Below are 19914 nucleotides of genomic sequence, written 5' to 3'. Positions count from 1 at the left end.
CTCATGACATTTTCAATCATGGGAAAGTGGTTAGGAAAAGATGGGCTGTGAGCTTTCTGACTTTTTGACCATAACCAAACTAACATGGACACATCTAACAGAAGCAAAGAACTACATTATTTACAGTGTGACTGCAACACTGGGCAACAATCACAGACATTGATATTCAGCATTACATTAAAAGGGTCCCTTTACTTACGCCATTTCAAAATCAGTCGACTTGTGACATAAGTGGCAGTGATTATTTAGCATCAGACCTGGTGTTAAAATACAGGTCCTTTAATGTGAACCTATCCTCCTCCAAAATGACCACCAGAAACAAATCAAATATGACAATATATACAAATATAGATTTTAGACATTGTACAAGTAGACATTGCCATACAATTAAGAACTATATGGTACTAGCATGAATTATTTTGCTTTGATTCAAAAGTGCTTAACTGAAAATTAATCATTGGTATTGTGGTATTTCATATGCACTTGAGGGAACCATGTAAGTCAATGTATTTAAACCTCACAGTTATTCAAATATAAAGTTACAAAATAACAATTCTATAAATCAAAATCCATCATAGTTTAACGGTATACATGTTACTGTGTTACTACATCAAATCAAGTAAAAAAAAATCTAGACCTACCCGGACATAACATTTAACACATACACACAATAAGAAATGCCAGGTATAAAACCTCCCACAACTTCCATTCATCATTCATTCATCACAGGGCTAGGCGTGGGATCACCAGGCGGTAAGCTGGTAGTCGTAGTGCTTGGTGTAGAATAACCAGCCGGTAAGCTGGTAGTCTTAGGGCTGGGCGTGGGATCACCAGCCGGTAAGCTGGTGGCCATAGGGCTTGCTGCGGAATCACCAGCCGGTAAGCTGGTCATTGTAGGGCTTGCCGTGGGATCACCAACCGGTAAGCCGGTAGTCTTAGGGCTAGGCGTGGGATCACCAGCCAGTAAGCTGGTCATCGTAGGGCTGGGTGTGGGATCATCAATCGGTAAGCTGGTCATCGTAGGGCAGGGTGTGGGATCACCAGCCGGTAAGCTGGTCATCATAGGGCAGGGTGTGGGATCAGCAGCCGGTAAACTGGCAGTCGTAGGGCTTGCTGTGGGATCAGCAGCCGGTAAGCTGGTAGTCATAGGGCTTGCCGTGGAGTCACCAGCCAGTGGTTACCTGCGACTGTCTGGTCAGCACTGGTCTCGGCTCAGACCAGATCTCGTTCTTATACTCGTTGTAGACCAGTGTCTTTCCCACGACGTTGATGCAACCGGAGCTCATGGCACTGTAGTCCATGGAGACCCCGGAGTCCGCCACCGCCATGTAGGTGTACCCGGGGCCCTTGGGGGGCCAGGTGTGGTTGGGGTACTCAAAGCTGGAGCCGGAGGAGAGGCGGCCCGAGCCGGAGCTCCGCTGCATGGAGCCCAGGTCGGAGCGGGACTCAGACGAGGCGAACAGCACCTCCATGGGGGAGCTCTCCTCCATGATGTCGTCCAGGTGCTCCTCCACCTCCGTGCTGGCCTGCTGCTGGGCGTCAAGGGTGACGTAGGCGTCCTGAGACTCCAGTAGGGAGGACTGGGAGCAGGGCCCGGGGAGCCGGTGGAACGCCCTCAGCTGCTCCATCAGCCAGTGGTCGTGGGGCGTCTCTTGCCACACTGCCATGTCCCCCGAACCCTCCTCCTTCCTGGAGGGTTTCTCCTCCCCCACCTCCTCCCCCAGTCTCGCTACGGGCCCGGCTCTGGAGGCCTTCGGGGGCAGAGGCGGTGAGGGCAGCTGGGGGCACAGGCTGAGCTCAGAGAGGACCTCCAGAGGAGAAGGACACTCCTCGGAGGAGAAAAAGGCTGGCCTCAGCCACAGACTGCCGTTAGTGTGGCCTAGCCACTCCTACAGGTAGACAAGAACACGTTAGCCTAGCCACTTCTTCAGATGATCACAAATGTGAGCATAGCCACACAAGTGCAGGTCATGGACCGGTAACACAAAGCCAGGTTCCTGCGGTGTGTTCTGGGTAAATAGTTGGGTTGATTATGAGTCCTACCCTGAAGTCTCCTCCGTACACAGTGAAGAGGCCCTGGAACTTGCTCTCAGGATTTGGGATGGCCGGCCAAATCTTCTTTTTAATGAATCTGTAAAATAAATATGGATTACAAACATGAATTCATGCATTTAAAGGGGGCTCCTAATTCACCACCCAGTGTGATGGTAGATTAACATGTGGGAGTGTCCACCCAGATGTAAGCGGGATAGATCAGCCTACCAGCCTACCCAGTGCACTGTACCAACTGGTAGGCTGAGGTCTCCTATGACTTGACTGTGTGGGGTCTTGTGAGGGTAGGGTGAGGATGGGGAGCGGGGAACATTCTATTTGGGGGTACAGAGGGGGTCAGGGGTGACGGACCTGCGGTGAGACAGGATTAGGGTGACGGAGAGCAGAAAGACGATCACAGAGATGATGGCCACCAGGAAGATGATGAGGAGGTCAAAGCCTGCAGGGAGCACCGCCATCCAGAGACATCCGTCAATCAACCATAACCATGAATTAAACAATCAATGAAACCATGGCCACATACCAATGAATGAATGAATCAATCAATGAATCAATCAACGTGGTGATGCATACTTTAATGTACAATCATAATCAAACCTGAGCTAGCCTCAAGAGAGTGAGCATGTTTGCACATGAGTGTATGTGTGTGTTTGTGTGTGTGTTAGTGAGTGTGTATGCGTGTGTTTGTGTTTGTGTCGGTGTGTGTGTGTGTGTGTGTGTGTGTGTGTGTGACAGAATAGCCACCTGCAGGGGGCGTCTCCATGGAGACAGGCTGGGTCCAGGCGCTCCAGTAGCCGTTGTAGCTGATCCCATCCAGTTTGCCGCGCGAGCGGACCGTGTAGATTGTCCCCGGGCTCAGGCCCCTCAGCACGACCTCCGACCTCGCTTGCACCACCTCCACCTGGCAGGGGCAGACCTGAACTGAGCTTGTGTTTGCAGCCTATAGGACACAAGGCAGTGGCTCCCAACCTTTATGCCCATGATGAGCCCATCTTTTGACAATTCTCGTAACCCCAACTTCAACTCATTAATAACTACCTATAACTCATAACACCCAACATGCATTTCAGGTTTAATAATACCGTCTCACAGGTTGGGCGTATCCACTGGAACTCACCTGCGGCAGGCCGCCGTCGGCCGGGGCGTAGCTGACCTCGTACATCATGCTGTCGTACAGGTACTTGACCGCCGGAGGAACCCAGGACACCTGCAGCTGGTCCTGCTGCTCCGTCTGGGACACACTCAGGTTCCGCGGGGGGTCTAGCAGGACTACAGACAGACAGGCAGACAGCAGCTCATCACTTCACGGGTTGGATCAATGAGGAGTGTGTAGGATCAATTCAGGCACCGTAACATTCCTCTGGGTAAGAATGACAACATTATGTAACACCCTGGTATTAAGAGACCAAGAAAACGCAGGTCCTATAAGACCAGGTGGATTGTGGTATCCACAGCCATAAAGAGAGATTGTTCCACTCTGCTAAAGAGTCACCAGGCAACCGACCAGGTGGAATACGCCGACTCCTATTTCAGAAATGTTCCCCCCGGAACCTTTGGTCTGGGAGTTGGGCCCCCCTAGTCGCTGTACCCCCGTAGCAGGCCCCTCCTCACTCACAGGCCAGCTCCACCAGCAGGCTGCGGTTGTGGATCATCACTCCGTCTCGCTGCACCTTGATGTCCATTTGGATGAACATCTGGGTGCGGTTGAGGTGGCAGATGAACAGCCTCTTCCCGTCCGCCGTGCGGTGCGTCCTGAGCGGACACCGGCTGCTGTTCTCATTCCTGACGACCAGAGAACCAGAGAGCAGCGTTGGAGCTCAACTCACCCTTCACGTTTAAATCAGCAGACATTCACGTACATTGTGTGATTGATTTGGAGCTCTGTTGAGCCACCTCAGGCACTAAATGCACCGACAATCTAAATCCTTAAATGAACAACGTTCAGATATTGTTTAAATCTGCCAGCCCCCCCAGTCTAGGACTGGACTGGGTCTGGTCAGGTCTCGGTAGGCAAAGGGACTCACTGGTAGGCGTAGGTGAAGGAATACTGGCCCACATGTCCGGCCTTCGCCTCGTCCTCCTCCCAGAAACAGGTGAAGTCCTTCCGTCCTTCCGCAAAACACTTTGGGTTTGCTGGCTCCTCCCTCAGCAGCAGAGACACTGGGATATATAACAACACATTTAGACTTAAAATGTGTATGTGTTTGTCATACCGTACAAGGTAGCCACTCGCTACTGCCTTGTTTTAGGCTAACTTTTAACAAAGAGGTCTATTTTTCTTTTCTTTTTTTTTAAAACAACATTTCAACATTTATTTTTTTCTTTAAAACAATACACAATATCAAATATCAACAATATCAAAGTTTCAATGTGTCCCAAGTAGTAGGTCTGGCTAAATGAACACTTTTGTTTGTGTTTGTTAGTGTTTTTCTGTCTCGAGGTTAGGAAAGGAAATCATCTATTATCTCACCTTTGTACTGGAAGTCCTGTGGCCTCCTCAGGGCGGACGACGTCGACTGGGACAATTGGGCCAACAAAATCACGCAGAGGCCCAACGATCGTTTCAGGTTATCACTTTTCATTGTCCACTTCTCTCTGAACGCAATTAACACTCGAAGCCTTCCTATTGTTCGTCTTCATAACTGAATGGCGACTCGCTTCTCGGCGGCTCTCTTCTGTGTCTGTGGAGGCTTGTTATTGTGATACCATGGATAGTGACGAGCGTCTGCACAACTGAAGATAAGGAGGCTGAGCGTTGGGCTGTTTACGTTCTCTACGAAAAGGAAGAGTTGGCGGAACTTACACACGTTCTCTCTCTCTCTCGCTCTCTCTCTCGCCCTCCCATTGGTGGGCGTGAAAAAACAGTTCATTGATGTTTAGAACTTTGTTGCTGGTGGGCAGTACTGAACACGTACTACACAGTCCTCTTCGATTAGACACATAAAATGGACCATTTATCCTTCACTTTCACCCACATTTCAGAGCTTTCATGCGAGGACAAATAATAAATTATGTATTAATGAATAATTGTCAATCATTAATAGTCTATTATTATTTTGTCCTATTTTTTTTATTTTTATAGTTCGTTAACTGTCCTTTGTTCTTGAGGTGCGACCCAGGGCCACGCGCTAAGCAACGGAAACCACACGTGGGCACATTTTTGCGCACGCAAGGGGACTTCGTAACGGTTTCTTATCTGCCAGCAGCACCCGCGCGCGCTCTGCTCAAACCGCGTTATCTGAGGTACGAGCGCTCCTGTCGCGATAAGTCTAGGGAGCGCATCCCCACCCATACCAACACTGGAGGACTGGGTCGTCGAGCCACATTGTTTGACAATCCGGCGCCAGCCTACTTCTCAATTAACCTGCGTTGTTCAACTTCAATGTCAGTCAACCCATTATTTACAGTAGTCAACAATCTATGACGAATAGCCCGTATGGGATTAATAAAGAACTGCTTATCTCATCAATAAAATATGGTTTCTCAAACACCTTCAAGACTTCTCAATTGAAACTACTTTTTTCTAGAGCGATCCGAGAAGGAAGTGGTGGTTAACTCTGCCACGGGCCTGCTGCTTCTCACGATAACCCATAACACAGCACTGTAGCGTTACCACATGATAGGTTGGTCATAAATCATAGAAGCTATCGCCAACATGCCTTTGAAATGTTCTTCTGAAGCTAGAAGGCTACAACGGACCTGGACAGCAGAGTTACATTGTACATCAAATCCCCAGGAAACAAATGTGAGACGTGCAATTTCGGTTTTATGAATGGGATTCTTTATTTTTTGTTACATACAGACCAAAACACATTTCATTTCCATGTCTATCTATATATTATTTTCCTAACAAGGTTGACAACATTGTCTAAAACCAAGGAGTAGCAACTCCACACGTGACCAACTGCGGTCTCTTCTGACATAAAAGGAACTAATCTGGAATGCAACATAATGCTCAACAAAAACAAAGGATTTACCAAAGCACTGCCTTAAGTCTTTCACAAAGGTACACACGACATGCCTCTGGCTAATGTTTCACCTGACAACTCCAGAAACATCTTTCTCTATAGTAGTGTCACGTTTGGCCATTTTGGCCCATCCAGTGCAGCCTGGGTCCAAAGGACCGGGCAGATGATCTGATAGCATCCCCGCTACAGCTAGTGAACAGCCCTCCAGTAATCAGCAGTGGACAGATGGGCTGGCTGACCATACGTCTTACACAATAGAAGGGAGTGACCACTTTATGGCAAGCTTGGTCCACCTTTTTTGACCTGTGTTGGACAGCATTTGGCAAAGCAATGTAACGTTTGGCAGCTAGAACGACAGTAACGTTGGAATCCAGAGAAGTTACACTTCTCTTGGCGGTGGACTTTTCTGGTTCATCGGAAACACCAAACATCTCCTTCAGCACTGTCTAGCGGATGCTGTTTGTGTTATTTGCTGTTGACCGATCCTCAGCACTCCTGATTGCTCAGTTTAAAAAAGGACCTAGCACAGCAAAACGCACAATGGCAAACTGCCGTACATGCAACACTAAATAAAAGGTAAACAGTTACACGCACTGTGCACATATCGTCTGCTCAGCATTTAAAGTGAATACTTTATAGGCACGGTGAAACAAAACAAGGTCTTTTCGTCTCGGAGCAGCAAGTGCATCGTGAGGCACCCACCCCTTTTTAACTTGACTGAGGTACACAACACAACTCCCAAAGTTTCCAGATGATCTAAGACCTTCTCCCTTACCGTAGTATGAGTATAGAGTAGTCACATTTCTACAGCACAGTGTGTTCCCTTTCAGAATGTGTGGACGGAAAACGGTACAAGAAAACACAACGTTTGTAAATTGCCGACGATCAAGCGCGTCATTTTGCAGGTTCGCTTGCAGAGCGGAACAAGGCACATGCCGGAGGACGTCGTGGGAAAAGGTTATCGAGGCATGCTGGGAGAGGGCCCTCCAAGAATCAATTCCACTTCCTGAAACAGTCACTAGTCTAGTGCAGTCTCGCTCAGATGCTGAATCAATGTTATCAAAAGCGGAATTTATCTTGTCCGTCCTAGTAAAAAGCTTTCAGTGTTAAGTGAGAATGTGTTTAAGGCAGTACTTCACTGATATGCATTAAGCCATGGAGCAGAATATCTGACAAGGGGATGCATTGTTTAGTACAAGGAGAGTAGTCCGTACAAAAGGGATTTGTAGTCCATAACCATTATTTGAACATTTCAATCAGACAGAGTGCCTGTAAAATTTCATGACAAAGATCATTGATTTGGGAAAAGGCAGCAACAACAGATAAAACACAATTAAAAGAAGTGTTAGTCGTTCTATACACTCATTCTGATTGGTTCGTGATGGGCTGAAACCGAATAAATTAGTTAAAAATGAGAACGAATATTCGGGCACTTGATTGTACTTGAAACCTACTTTCAGTATGTATAGTGCATGGATTGGTGCTGTCTGGGACGGAGGGAGATGGGAGGGGCGTGGCTCTAAGGGACCTGATCAGAAGGTGAGTCAATCTACCAATCAAGTGTCTTGTCAATGATCATCTGAAGTTTAGTAGGAGGGGACATTATTTGTAGTAATAGACCCTTTTTCCATAAAGGCATCACCATATGACAAACACAAGTGTGGCTCATAAATCGAATTATGAGGGTACTACTTTTGTGAGTAATGTATACAAAGACGCTGCATTGACTGCTTGGACCTCTTGCTGCGATCCTGAAACTCATTGAAATCGGTTGAGAAATGTAAACGTTATTGGTGCTTTCAAATCCAGAAACACCAAAGCTCTACTTTAACTTAATTTACTGCAAAGTTCATGCAAAGGCCAATGCAGTGTCTATGTATATATGTCTATTATTTTATGTACCACAGCACCTCGTAGACTTTTCTTCACTAGTCCAGCCTACTTACTCTCCTACCCTTGAACTGGATCATCGAAGGAGCAGACCCATAATTACCACACCTGTGATAGTCCTACAATGAGGTCTCTGGGATGGAGGTCTATGCAGTGAACTTCAGACTCCTCCACCACAGCAAGAGTTTCCTGCAAAGATGATGACATCATCATGATGGATAGCACTGGATAGTGTGTTAAGGCCACAGAGCACAATGCTAGGGATGGGGGTGTGCGTGTTCACGCGCGTGTGTGTTTATGACAGGGAATAACGAAAGAATTGACAGATTTAGAGAAAACGTAAAAGCAGAGAGAGAGAGAGAGAGCGAGAGAGAGAGACACAGAGAGAGAGAGGGGGGGGGGGGGGGGGGAGAGAGAGCGAGAAGGATATAACAATGTCTGTATTATTGATTATGGGATGCCTCGTTATCAGTGTGTGATGTTGGGCAGAAGAAAGAGAGTGCGTCTGTGTGTTTGTGTGTGTGTGTGTGTGTGTGTGTGTGTGTGTGTGTGTGTGTGTGTGTGTGTGTGTGTGTGTGGCCGGGGGCGAGGTGTGTGTGCAGAGCAACAATTCAGCAGGCGCAGCCCCCCTGGCCGTCTGTGGGGCCGTCCTGCAGCGGCAGGTTGCGCTGGGTCCCCAGCATCCCTGAGTCCCCCTCCAAGCTCTCGCTCATCTTCTCACAGATGATGTCCACCAGCCGCTCAAACACCTGCTTCACGTTGATGTGGTCCTTGGCGCTCGCCTCGAAGAACTGGAACCCTGGACGCAGACAGATAGGACTCACGACCCGCCTGTCATCGCCCGGGGGGGAGACGATCCAACAATCCGACACTGTTGTTGTGGGATTGTTGATGGATACGTCTCTGTTGAAAGCTCTAATGCAGGGTTATTCAATTCAAAGCGGTCCAGTTACTAAAATGTCCTCCCAGCAAAGGTCCTGTACCCTGATGTAAATAAAATCAACAATGTACGTACATTTCTATATCATTTATTGTCAAACTTCAAGTGTTTTCAAAGTAATATACTTTTATCAATAACAGACAACAGAGACTGAATTTCTCCTGAATAAAATATATTTCAAGTAGCCTAAAAACATTCAGAATCTTTCTCAAGTGGCATTAAACCCAACAGGTCCTCACACATCTCTTTCTTCTCTTTGTGAAGAAATCTCACATACACCAAAAGCTGGGCATTATCCGTTACATCTGTGGACTCATACAATCAATGTATGAGGATATGCATACTGCGTTCTGAACAGCTGCATCAAGCTGTGCCAGTACATCCTCTGCTAATAGTTCAGATTTTCTGGTTGTTGTTGTAGCTGACGATGGTATTTGCTTGATTTTTCCACACATGTCGTCTTTTTGTTTACCGTCAGGTCAAGACTCTGCAGCCGCATTTAAGCACTCCTTCACAACTGTCCCATCGCTGAATGTTTTCTTGTGTTGCGCCAAAATCCACGCAATCTTTAATGAACACTCATTAGCACGTTGCTGGCCTGTACATGTATGCGTGAGGACACGGGTAGACCTGTCATACTGTGCTTTCAGTTCGATCATTTTACTTGCCCTCACTGCGGACTTCTGCGGGTACCTTTCCTCAAACGACCCGTGTTTGGTCTCATAGTGACGCTTAACGTTGCCACTTTTTAATTAACTCCACAGTTTCACAGCATATGAGACATGCGGTTTAGAACTGGCTGCAGGCAGGCAGAACAAACATGTATTTGTCCATTCATCTTTAAAAGTTCGGTTTTCACCTTCTACTTTTCTCACTTTTGAGCAAGCCATCTCTCATCTCCTCACTCTCACTCTGGTGCGTGCTATTGATGACGCTCCTGTCGTATTAACTAGATTAGCTGCGCATGCACTTATGATTTATCTTTTTTATTTAATATTAGAATTTTAACAGGTCCGGGCAGAACCGTCACTGGGTCCGGACCTGGACCACGGTCCGCCATTTGGTGATGCCTGCTCTAATGTAACTAAGGTGCACTTTCTACTTAATAATGAGAAAGGATTATTGAACGAAAAGGAAAAAGAAACATATAGAAACATAGCTTATATAGTGTAGAGTAGACCTAAAGAAACAAATAGTGTAGATAGTATAGAAACGTATAGTGTAGATAGTATAGAAACGTATAGTGTAGATAGTATAGAAACGTATAGTGTAGATAGTATAGAATAGGCGTCCTCACCGAGCTCCTCGGCCAGGCGCTGGCTATCCTCCGTGGGTACGATGCGGTCGTCCTCCAGGTCACATTTGTTCCCCACCATGATCACCTGGGCGTTGTCCCACGAGTACGTCTTGATCTGCGTCGCCCTGGGAGACGCACAATTCCAGTTTATCATACTCTTATCCCAACATCATGGTTTACGTACAAACTAATTATCCCAATATCATGGTTTGTATGCATACTCCTAATCCCTAGACTGGGTTGCCTCGCCCATTCTGCCGGCGATTTGAGTTTGCCCTGCAGAAGGGTCTGGAGAAGAGCAATACATTTCTTTCTAGTTTCAATACGTATTTGCGGGAGCCAATCACCAAGCTGGCATTTCCCCCTGGCGCACTATACAGAGTCAATTTAACTACGCCCGTTGATCACCTGCTGAAGAAAATGACAGCAGCCTCCCCAGACCAACGTGCAATCTACGATTGAGCTTGGTCTGGCAATAGCCAGCAACCTCATTGGGCATACAGAAACTTAATGAGCAGGAAGGGGTTGGAGAGTACAGAGACAGGTCATGAGGGAGCAAGTAGTGGTTAGACAGTTCAGAGACGGGTCATTGAGGAGTAGATATGGGTTAGACAGTACTACAGAGACAGGTCATGAAGGAGCAGCTAGGGGTAAGACAGTACGTAGACAGGTCAGGAAGGAGCAGGTAGGGGTTAGACAGTACAGCGACAGGTCATAAAGTAGCAGGTAGGGGTTAGACAGTACATAAACAGGTCAGGAAGGAGCAGTTAGGGGTTAGATAGTACAGAGAGGTCATTAAGGAGCAGGTATGGGTTAGACATTACAGAGACAGGTCATTAGGGAGCAGTTAGGGGCTAGACAGTACATAGACAAGTCATTGAGGATCAGTTAGGGATTAGACAGTACAGAGACAGGTCATTAAGGAGCGGGTAGGGATTGTAGGTTCTACTCACCAGTCCTGGACCGCGTTGAACGACTCCTGATTTGTGATGTCATACATGAGCAGGAAGCCCATGGCGCCGCGGTAGTATGCGGTGGTTATGGTCCGGTACCGCTCCTGCCCTGCCGTGTCCTTCAGGGACAACACAACACACAATGCTTCATAATGGTTCATGGCTAAAATGCAGGTGTTCAGCCACAAGGTGGCACTCTGGGTTTGAGGGTGTAATAGTGAATTTATGCAAACATAAACCAAAGCACTGTTCACAATGTTCATCTATTTATGAAGGAAATTAAGACAAACTCACCAGTCACAAAACCACACTATTAAAGTAGCATGAGACTTTGCATTTATTGACCAGGGACCACTTAAGTAACTCTGTCCTAAATAAGGATGGCATGGTTTTGTTGTTGTTTGTGATGCAGCAAGATGTAATATATTTTGATGCAACGTAATGTCAGATACTGTACTGTAATGTTACTGTAACACACTAATGTTTGGTTAGGGTGCTCAACAGGAGGAAACCAGGGCAAACACAGGGAGAACGCGCTATCTACAAGCAGGGAAAACCCAAACACAGGGAAAACCCAAACAGGAAGCCAGTCTCTGCTACCCGCTGCTGTGTTGCCATGACGACCCTTGACAGCGTTACAAAGTTCTAACTCTGAAACCCACCAGGGATCTATATTCTGGAGGAATATGCTCACTATGATTAAAATAGTGGCACCCGATGTTAGAGAAATATACAAATGAGAAAAGAGCGAGAGACAGACGGCCAGAGAAAGAGACAGAGTCATAGTGAAGAGAGAGAGAGAGAGAGAGAGAGAGAGAGAGAGAGAGAGAGAGAGAGAGAGAGAGACAGAGAGTGAGAGACAGAGAGAGAGAGAGAGAGAGAGAGAGAGTGTGTGTTCCCTGTTTGCTGGTGAAGACTACCAGGCCGATGGATATTACATGTTCAAGACGATCAGATTACGTTAGGCAATAAAGCGCACACACACACACACACACACACACACACTAATACAACCCAGTCCCTCCCTAATGTTTACCTGACGACATATCTGTATTCCTTGGTGTGTGTGTGTGTGTGTGTGTGTGTGTGTGTGTGTGTGTGTGTGTGTGTGTGTGTGTGTGTGTGTGTGTGTGTGTGTGTGTGTGTGTGTGCGTGTGTGCGTGCGTGCGTGCGTTCACTGATCTTCTCATCGCAGGAGGAGGAGGGGGAGGGGGAGTGCACTGGTCGTCCAGGTAACCAGGGGCCATTGAGGTTCATGAATGTTCCATTATGGTCTGGATTGTTCTAGGTCCCCATTGCTTCTTCAAGGAGGACCAGAGAGAGAGAGCGCAGGGACACACACAACCTCAGAGAGCCCAGGGGAATCAAACAAGAAGCGCTACATGATAATTGATCCTCCACAAGCGAAAGACAAGCTTACAACAAGCTAACAACAGCTAACCACAAGCATGCAACACCCTAACCGACGCTAATTAGAGGCAAAAGACAAGCTTGCAACAGGCTAACAACAAGCGAAACATAAGCAAATAACAAGCCAACAACCGACTCACAACAAGCTATACAGATGATACTAACGAGCTAACAATAGCCTAACCGCCAGGGCGCTTGCATCATGCCAAGGGCCGTTCTCTGTACACCACTATACCGAATGTAGCAGCTTGGCGGCTTGGAGCAGCTTGGAGTCATGCAAATCCACAATCAAATATTTGGCCAGGTATAATCGGCCCTCTGGACAAACAGAACACCTCCTTTGTTGTGGTAACCAGATCCACGCTGGAGACAAAGGCGGGGCCCTCAAACGGATGCACGCTGCCTGAGGAGCGGGGCCCGGGAGTGGGGCCATTGACGTCAGCTCTCCCCCTTATCACTATACAAGCGTCACCTGGTTTATATGAGCGGGCCACACAAAAACCTGGCACACTCTAACACTATCCCCCCCCCCCCCCCTCCATCCAGCAGCACTAGGGAGGCCAGGATTATTTGTTTAAAAATGTACGCAAAGCTTGTCTGTTTGGCACACCTGAAGTCTACAGCTGCACTGTGTGTGTGTGTGTGTGTGTGTGTGTGTGTGTGTGTGTGTGTGTGTGTGTGTGTGTGTGTGTGTGTGTGTGTGTGTGTGTGTGTTGGTTAATGGGAGAGAGTGAGTGCGAGAGAGTGACAGCGGATGTTTACTATGCTGTCATTATAATTGACTATTTATAAGATGGGTGAGGTAGGTTACATGTAATTAGGATAAATTAAGTTATATGTTATCAAGATGACTTAAGTTACATTTAAGTTACATGTTATTAAGATAAGTAAAGTAAAGTTAAGATCTTGCTCAAGGATGTTGACTTTGGGATTGGGATCAGAGTCAGACACCCCGGCCACTCCTTCCTGTGTCAGCGTGTGTACAACTCTAAAGCATCCACAGAGAGCAAGATCCACCGATTTCAAAATGGCAAATCCCAGATCCCATGGGGAAATTTCCCCCTGCATTCAACCCATCCGAGCTAGAGGCTGTTGGGAGTCCCTGGAACCAAATCCAGCGTGGTCCCTTGCCTTTGTGAACACAAGGAGAACATACACACTCCATACAGAACGTTCCTCTCGCACAGGGATGGTACCAACAACCTTATGGGAGGCAGTAGTGCTAACCACTGTGTTTGTCTTCTCTACATACTGGCACCATTTCGTCAAACCTAGAGGATCATTAGGGCACGCCCGAATATCCTATTGTACTTGGCAGTGAAGCAGGAAGCTAGTTAGCGTGGAGGAGGTAGGCATGAAGGATGTTAGGATGAGTTGTGTAGCATGGAAGAGATTAGCATGGAGGAGGTAAGCTTGGACACTGGTTGGTGTTTACAGTAGGTGGTTAGCTTGGAAGCTAGAGAGCACTAAAAGGGGTTGCGCCTGGAGGAAGGCTGACAGAGTTGATCATTAACCTGACAGGAGTTCCTCTTAAGTGGTGTATACATGTGGGCTAGCCCGCCAGCCCTACACACTCACGCTCACAGTCATAGTCACATACACAGGCATTGTGTTCTGCTGCTCAATAGTGCAAAGCTATGTTTTGTACATATATAGCTTCTCCTCTCACAACTAATAATACCCCTCCAATCTGGGGACCTGATACTCCACCTTCACTTATTGGAGCAATTGGGGTGTGCATTGGGGTGTGTCAGCCATTTTAGTGTAGAGTGTATGCATGGTAGAGAGAGAGAGCGAGCGGGAGAGCGAGAGTTTGTGTGTGTGTTTTGGTGTGCGCTATAAGACTGCTGATCCTTTGTGACGTGTGAATACTGCCTTGCTTCTCCACATGACTCATGTATTTGAACATGTTAAGCAACATGTACAGGGGGTAAAAGGATGTATACAGCTAACAGAGTCTGATAGGCTCTATGGGACCGTACAGAGTATGTAGCATGCCATCTCAAATAGATTAGGCCCTTACTATCCACAACCAAATACTTGAAACCAAATTGCAATTCATCTATTATAACTTGTATTTTACGGTCTCAGGTACCAGCAACTCAATACAACTTGTACTTTATGGTCTCGGATACAGCAACTCAATAAAAGGATGGAAGGGGTAGACAACTGCTCCTGAACCAAGTGACTCTGAAATGGCAATTTAACTAACCCATATCTGCACAGCGGTAACCTCACTGACCCAGATCTGAATAACGGTGACTTAAATAACCCACATCTGCATAGCGCTGAGCTCACTCACCCAAATCAGCATAGTGGTGACTTAACTAACCCAGATCTGCATAGCGGGGACTCAACTAACCCAGATCAGCATAGTGTTGAGCTCACTCACCCAAATCAGCACAGTGGTGAGCCGGTGAGCTCACTCACCCAGATCAGAATAGAAGGTGACCTCACTCACCCAGATCTGCAGTTTGATCCTCTTGTCATTCCGGAACACCGTCTTCACCTTGAAGTCGATGCCAACGGTGCTGACGAAGGCGGAGGTGAAGGAGTCATCTGCGTAGCGGAACAGGAAGGAGGTCTTGCCCACACTGCTGTTGCCGATGATCAGCAGCTTGAACATGTAGTCAAAGTTCTGGTCCGCTGCGTCCTTCTGGGTGGGCGGCTGCTGGAGCCGGGAGTCGTTGGAGGCCATCTGGAGGTCAGAGGACAACGTTAAACTGACCCACCACCACTATTTACTATTTAGCAGGTGCTCTATCCAGAACGACCTATGGTGAAGGGTTTTAGATCCATGTCCTTAGTGAGCAGGTAGGGGTTAGGGCGCATCTTACTCTAGACACTAGAATACACTACTGAGCCCAAACCAACCATCAGTGAAGATCGATTTGGCAATAACATATTGACTGAGCACCACCAGCCAATAGCAGATCGATTTGATATGGATCAAGCATCTTTATTCTCTACCTTTTCATAGTGCTTACGTTACATTTCCCTCCTCATTTAAATGTTTCTCTAAATGATATGGCTGCTGCTCTGTCAGGTCGTCTGAACAGCCCCGTGCCCGAGGGGTGCTAGCTAAATAAGCCTTGCTTGGAGCACAGGGCCGCCACAGTGCTCCAAGAGACGGCTACTTAATCCCTTTATCGTGACATCACCTTACCTTACACCTTACCTTATCTTGCAGTTTGTCAAAATCATCAGCAGATTCGTAATCACAGAACTATAGAACAAGTTTCAGAGGTCCCATTGTACTGAGCACTAGTTACAAGGAGGACTTGCACACTGAGGGACAGGGAAACGCTTGGTACAACGTGGATGTGGCAAGGTTACGGTCAGGCCTCAGGGTTTGAGGAAGGAACGTGTTTGCAAGAAAGCAGGTTTAACTTTATTAACCATGTGGCCAACACCACTCCAACAGGCCTTCTCATAGCTAAATGATGCCTTTTCAGGCAGTGACAGTATGATCGGACCAGAACCAGGCTCTATCCAGTCTCACAGTCTGCAAGGGACACCAAGCCACACCAAACGGTCTGTATCTCAGGCAACCTCTACATTCTGTATATATTCTGTTAATCATCTCCTTAATCACAGCTGTTCTGCTCCCCCAACGGGCCACACCTGGCTTCCTGCCTACAGGTGATCAACACACTCTCTGCAATGGGTTTATTAGTCAGCAATAACCGCTTATTAAGACACATTACACATGATGCATTTTGGCCCATCATTGATGATCCTTACATTACTGGATCCTAACCCTCAACCGTAAACACAACTACCAGTTGCCTTAATGTAACCATTTCTAGCTTAACACAATTTAGTGAACGTTCAAAACTACTTCAAAACTAAGTTTAGAGAGCTGTAGAGACAGAGGGCCGACAAGGGTGAAACAGAGCCCAATTTTGAATAGAAACTCCCCTCTCTGCTCCCTCCTTTCCTATGTTTCTCCACCATTGAGAAGTGTTCTAATCAGGGAAGAGACGCCCTGATTGGTCAGAAATGAACTGAGAGCTATCTTAAATTGAAATGGTCTCAGTCAACTGGAAGAAGATAATCCCACAGAGAATTTCACTCACTAAAAGCTGCCGAATGGCCGTAGCATTTCTAACTTATTAGAGCTTAAATTATAGCTCTTAAATCTTACCTACAGCACCTTTTATTTGTCCATTGTTAATGTCAGGTCCTGAAAGACTCTCTTTTAAGGCCTACAACCAGAGAGTGTGTGTGAACTTCATGGTCAGTATCCATTCCACATCCCCACCGCTACACAATCACTGCAAAACACACTTGTCTCCATGGCAACCTGCCAGGGGCGTCAGCTGCAAAGCTGGCCCCATTAGTGACCAAGGCTGTCCACTCACACGGCTCTTAAACTGTCCAGATGGAAAGGCAGCACGGCCGGTGCAGGGAGAGATGCCTATCAGACTACAAGGGAGCCATCAGTGGGTCAGATCCACAAGGCTGCACTGTGAAGGTTGGGTCAGTCTAAACACATCTGAAACGGTGTGGTGTCGGTGTACTTATGGGGGCCCGGGATGGCTGTTAGTACAGCATGTTAAAAACAGAATCTAGTCAGTAAGACATCGGATAGCACTTATAATAGGGGTAATCAAAAGTTTCAGGTTAACACAATCAAAGAGTCTGTCCATCACATTGGTTAGTGAAACTTTTCTTCATGTGAATAAATGGCCTATAGGCTCTCAAAATGACCACATCTTAACCACATGAGCACATGAACTTTAACCTTAATCTTGTGTTATGTTGTGTTTATAATACAAGGTGAAGGGTGTTGCTGCTTGTCTGTCTCTCTGGGCCCTGTCTGTCTCTCTGGGGCCTGGCTGTCTCTCTATTGGGCCTGTCTCTCTCTGGGGCCTGTCTGTTTCTTTGGATACATTCTACCAAGTAGGCCTCTGTATCCTACCACCCAACCAGTCCCAACTCGAACCCCTGGCTGTGTAATCCCGTATCACATGACGCATTTGATGGGCTCTGTATCTGCTAAGGCGTTTAGTGTGCACATTCACAGAGACCACACAAAGGGGCCAGCCATAAGAAATCTGCTTGTTTTCAAACGCATTGCCAGGAACAATATAAGCCCTGGGGTCACATGTCTCTCGTCTACCGAGCAGCTGAGCATGGCGGTCCAGCAGTACAGTGAAGTTAACCTCAAAGCCGGGCTCATGTTTCCAACATAATGTACACCTTTCTACAAGCCCCACCACCTCCAACAGGTTAAGTGACAACAAATATTTATTGGTCAAATTAATAGGTTACTTATCAACATAACAACCACAGTGGTGGTGCCCTAGGGAGGCAGGTGTCGTAAGGCTGCTGGCTTGGATGGACGGAGCGACAGATTGACTATCAGCAGTATTGATCCCTTGGCAGCTGTCACATTTGACCAGTGGCGGCTGGCCAATAGGGGGCACTACTATGAATTTGAAGAAGAACAACAACAACAACAATAATACTTAAAAAAAAATAAATATATGTATTAATGAGAAAGGTATATATAGTTGGAGTGTAAAATGTATAACCTGCTATAAAATGTAGATTAAAAAAAAAAGTTTTAAGTGACCGTTTCCGGCATGGAGCGAAATAATCGTGGCCCATTGACTCTTGTTCTAAGTTGTACATTTGCAGTTTGCTCCCCTGAAGACAAGAGATAGGAGCTTAAGGGGGCGCATCGCACCTGCATCGTAACAGCATTTATCTGAATGCTACCGATTTACAAACCGTAACACGGCCATTGCTGTAATACATTTGTCTACAGCAATGATGAGTTGAAGAACTGCAGTGTTGCTGTGGCTCTGTACCATCTCTTGATGGAGAACAATAGACTGGGTATCCCCACCCCCCTCTGCCGGCGATTGGAATTCGCCCTGCACATGGGGATGGCAAGGAACATGTTTAATCTTCCTGTTTCCTATCCTAATCCGTTTGGCACCAATCACCAAGCTGGCTTTTTTCACCTGGCGCGCTATTGGCTGGTTAAACACGATGACGACAGAGAAGCGTCGCAAGCAGCCGAAGCCACCGAAGTGGAAGCCACCGAAGCGGAGCAACCGCTACCCGTTGATGCAGCTGTCACTGCTGTTTTAAATGATTTCAGGGGCAAGTTTTCTTTGAAAGCTAGAAGAAACTTTCCCTGGAGCAATTCCTCCAAAGAAAGGATGTATTTGCTTTACTGCTGACTGGTTTTGGTAAAAGTTTAATCTACCAGCTAGCCCCGCTGGTGGCCAATTGCTTGCAGCCATTTGAACTACGCCCGCCTCTTGTGCAGGAGAAAATGACGGCACCCTTACCAGACCAACATGCAATCTACGATTGGACTTGGTCTGGCAATAGCCAGGCTAGGAGAACAATGTTCAGGACACCTTCTCAGAGACTGGCTCTGCTGAAGATCCTCATCACAACTTCAATGACTACAGCTGAATCTGAGAGGTGCTTTTCAACACTGAAGAGAATCAAGAGCTTACTCAAGAACACAATGTCATAGGACCATACTGAATTATTTTACCATAACAAATAAAGTAAACGATTATTATTCAAAAATATATATTTTAAGTACCTCAACTTTTGTAAACTAAACATGTTTCATTATTACAAATGTTCAGTAAGCTCAGCAAATACAAAGAGAGGCCCTTTCATTTATTGAAATACACTGGTGTGTGATGTCTGCCTTAGTGCATGTGTGCTTGATTTTTGACGTAGCCCCCACTGGATAAAAATGCACCAGCCGCCACTGCATCTGACCCTTCAGTACGAGACTCGCAGCACACTTTATTATAATAAAATCCCACATTTTGTGTTGAAAATCAGGTTCTTGGCTATTTGGAGTAGGCCTAATGCATTTATGTTCATTAGCTATCTGACGAAAAGTCGTTTGGAGGGAAACATAGATAGCCGATCAATTTTCAGTTTATAAGAAACGACAGATTTGATTGAAGGGCGTAAGAACGAGCCTTTAGTGATAAAAAATTAAATAAAAGCTTATATGATCGGCGACGAGATAAACGAGTTGTATGAACATATGTGTGTAACAGTTAGTGGGTGTAATCATGAGTCTGTTATGTAGGGTGTCAGGTACTGAACCAAAACAGGAAAAATAAGGTAAAATATAAACTTCTAACTTTACCTTGTTGTGGGGAAAGTCCTGTCGATACTCCGTTGCGTCTTCTATCGAATAGATGTCTCCCTCTCTCTGGTCCAACGAGGAGTAGTTTCGAAAAGGAATAGCCGAATACGCTCCTTTCCTTCCTCTTCCCTGCACTGTACGCGCAGGTTTTCCTCAGGCGCTCCCGGATCTCTCTGTGTACACTAGAGCTGCTGCTGCTGCTGCTGTTTGCACGTACTGCGCAGGCGCAGCTTACAGGCGCACCTTCATCATCATCATCAACA

The 19914-nt window shown here is 46.6% G+C and overlaps 2 protein-coding genes across 2 annotated transcripts; both read right to left on the bottom strand.

Moving 5' to 3' along the window:
- Positions 1-1151: 1151 nt before the first annotated feature.
- Positions 1152-4706, bottom strand: epor (erythropoietin receptor). Its single transcript, XM_084488594.1, has 8 exons — positions 4523-4706; positions 4077-4212; positions 3668-3834; positions 3170-3321; positions 2797-2953; positions 2404-2491; positions 2044-2131; positions 1152-1889 (listed from the first exon to the last, which is right to left on the bottom strand). The coding sequence occupies exons 1-8, from the start codon at positions 4632-4634 to the stop codon at positions 1164-1166; spliced, it is 1626 nt and encodes a 541-aa protein (XP_084344720.1). The 5' UTR covers positions 4635-4706; the 3' UTR covers positions 1152-1163.
- A 3794-nt stretch (positions 4707-8500) lies between these two features.
- Positions 8501-19768, bottom strand: rab3db (RAB3D, member RAS oncogene family, b). The gene is made up of 5 exons (XM_084488292.1): positions 19652-19768; positions 14972-15208; positions 11101-11219; positions 10148-10272; positions 8501-8709 (listed from the first exon to the last, which is right to left on the bottom strand). Exons 2-5 carry the CDS (start codon positions 15206-15208, stop codon positions 8522-8524), a joined length of 669 nt encoding a protein of 222 aa, XP_084344418.1. The 5' UTR covers positions 19652-19768; the 3' UTR covers positions 8501-8521.
- Positions 19769-19914: the final 146 nt, after the last annotated feature.

Source organism: Micromesistius poutassou (assembly GCF_964030765.1).
Source record: "Micromesistius poutassou genome assembly, chromosome: 1".
In the NCBI taxonomy this organism is placed as follows: Eukaryota; Metazoa; Chordata; class Actinopteri; order Gadiformes; family Gadidae; genus Micromesistius; species Micromesistius poutassou.
Note: the sequence above shows the minus strand (reverse complement) of the source record. Positions and strands in the feature narration are given on the sequence as shown.

What these genes read in the sequence shown, in the direction of transcription:
- rab3db (XM_084488292.1), bottom strand. Translation starts at nt 15,208, where the DNA reads ATGGCCTCCAACGACTCCCGGCTCCAGCAGCCGCCCACCCAGAAGGAC. An exon ending in GGATCAAACTGCAGATCTGG is followed by an intron (nt 11,220 to 14,971) that starts GTGAGTGAGGTC and finishes TTGTCCCTGAAG; the next exon opens with GACACGGCAGGGCAGGAGCG. An exon ending in GCGCCTGGCCGAGGAGCTCG is followed by an intron (nt 8,710 to 10,147) that starts GTGAGGACGCCT and finishes GTCTGCGTCCAG; the next exon opens with GGTTCCAGTTCTTCGAGGCG.
- epor (XM_084488594.1), bottom strand. Translation starts at nt 4,634, where the DNA reads ATGAAAAGTGATAACCTGAAACGATCGTTGGGCCTCTGCGTGATTTTG. An exon ending in CATGGAGACGCCCCCTGCAG is followed by an intron (nt 2,492 to 2,796) that starts GTGGCTATTCTG and finishes TGCTCCCTGCAG; the next exon opens with GCTTTGACCTCCTCATCATC. An exon ending in TGTACGGAGGAGACTTCAGG is followed by an intron (nt 1,890 to 2,043) that starts GTAGGACTCATA and finishes GTCTACCTGTAG; the next exon opens with GAGTGGCTAGGCCACACTAA.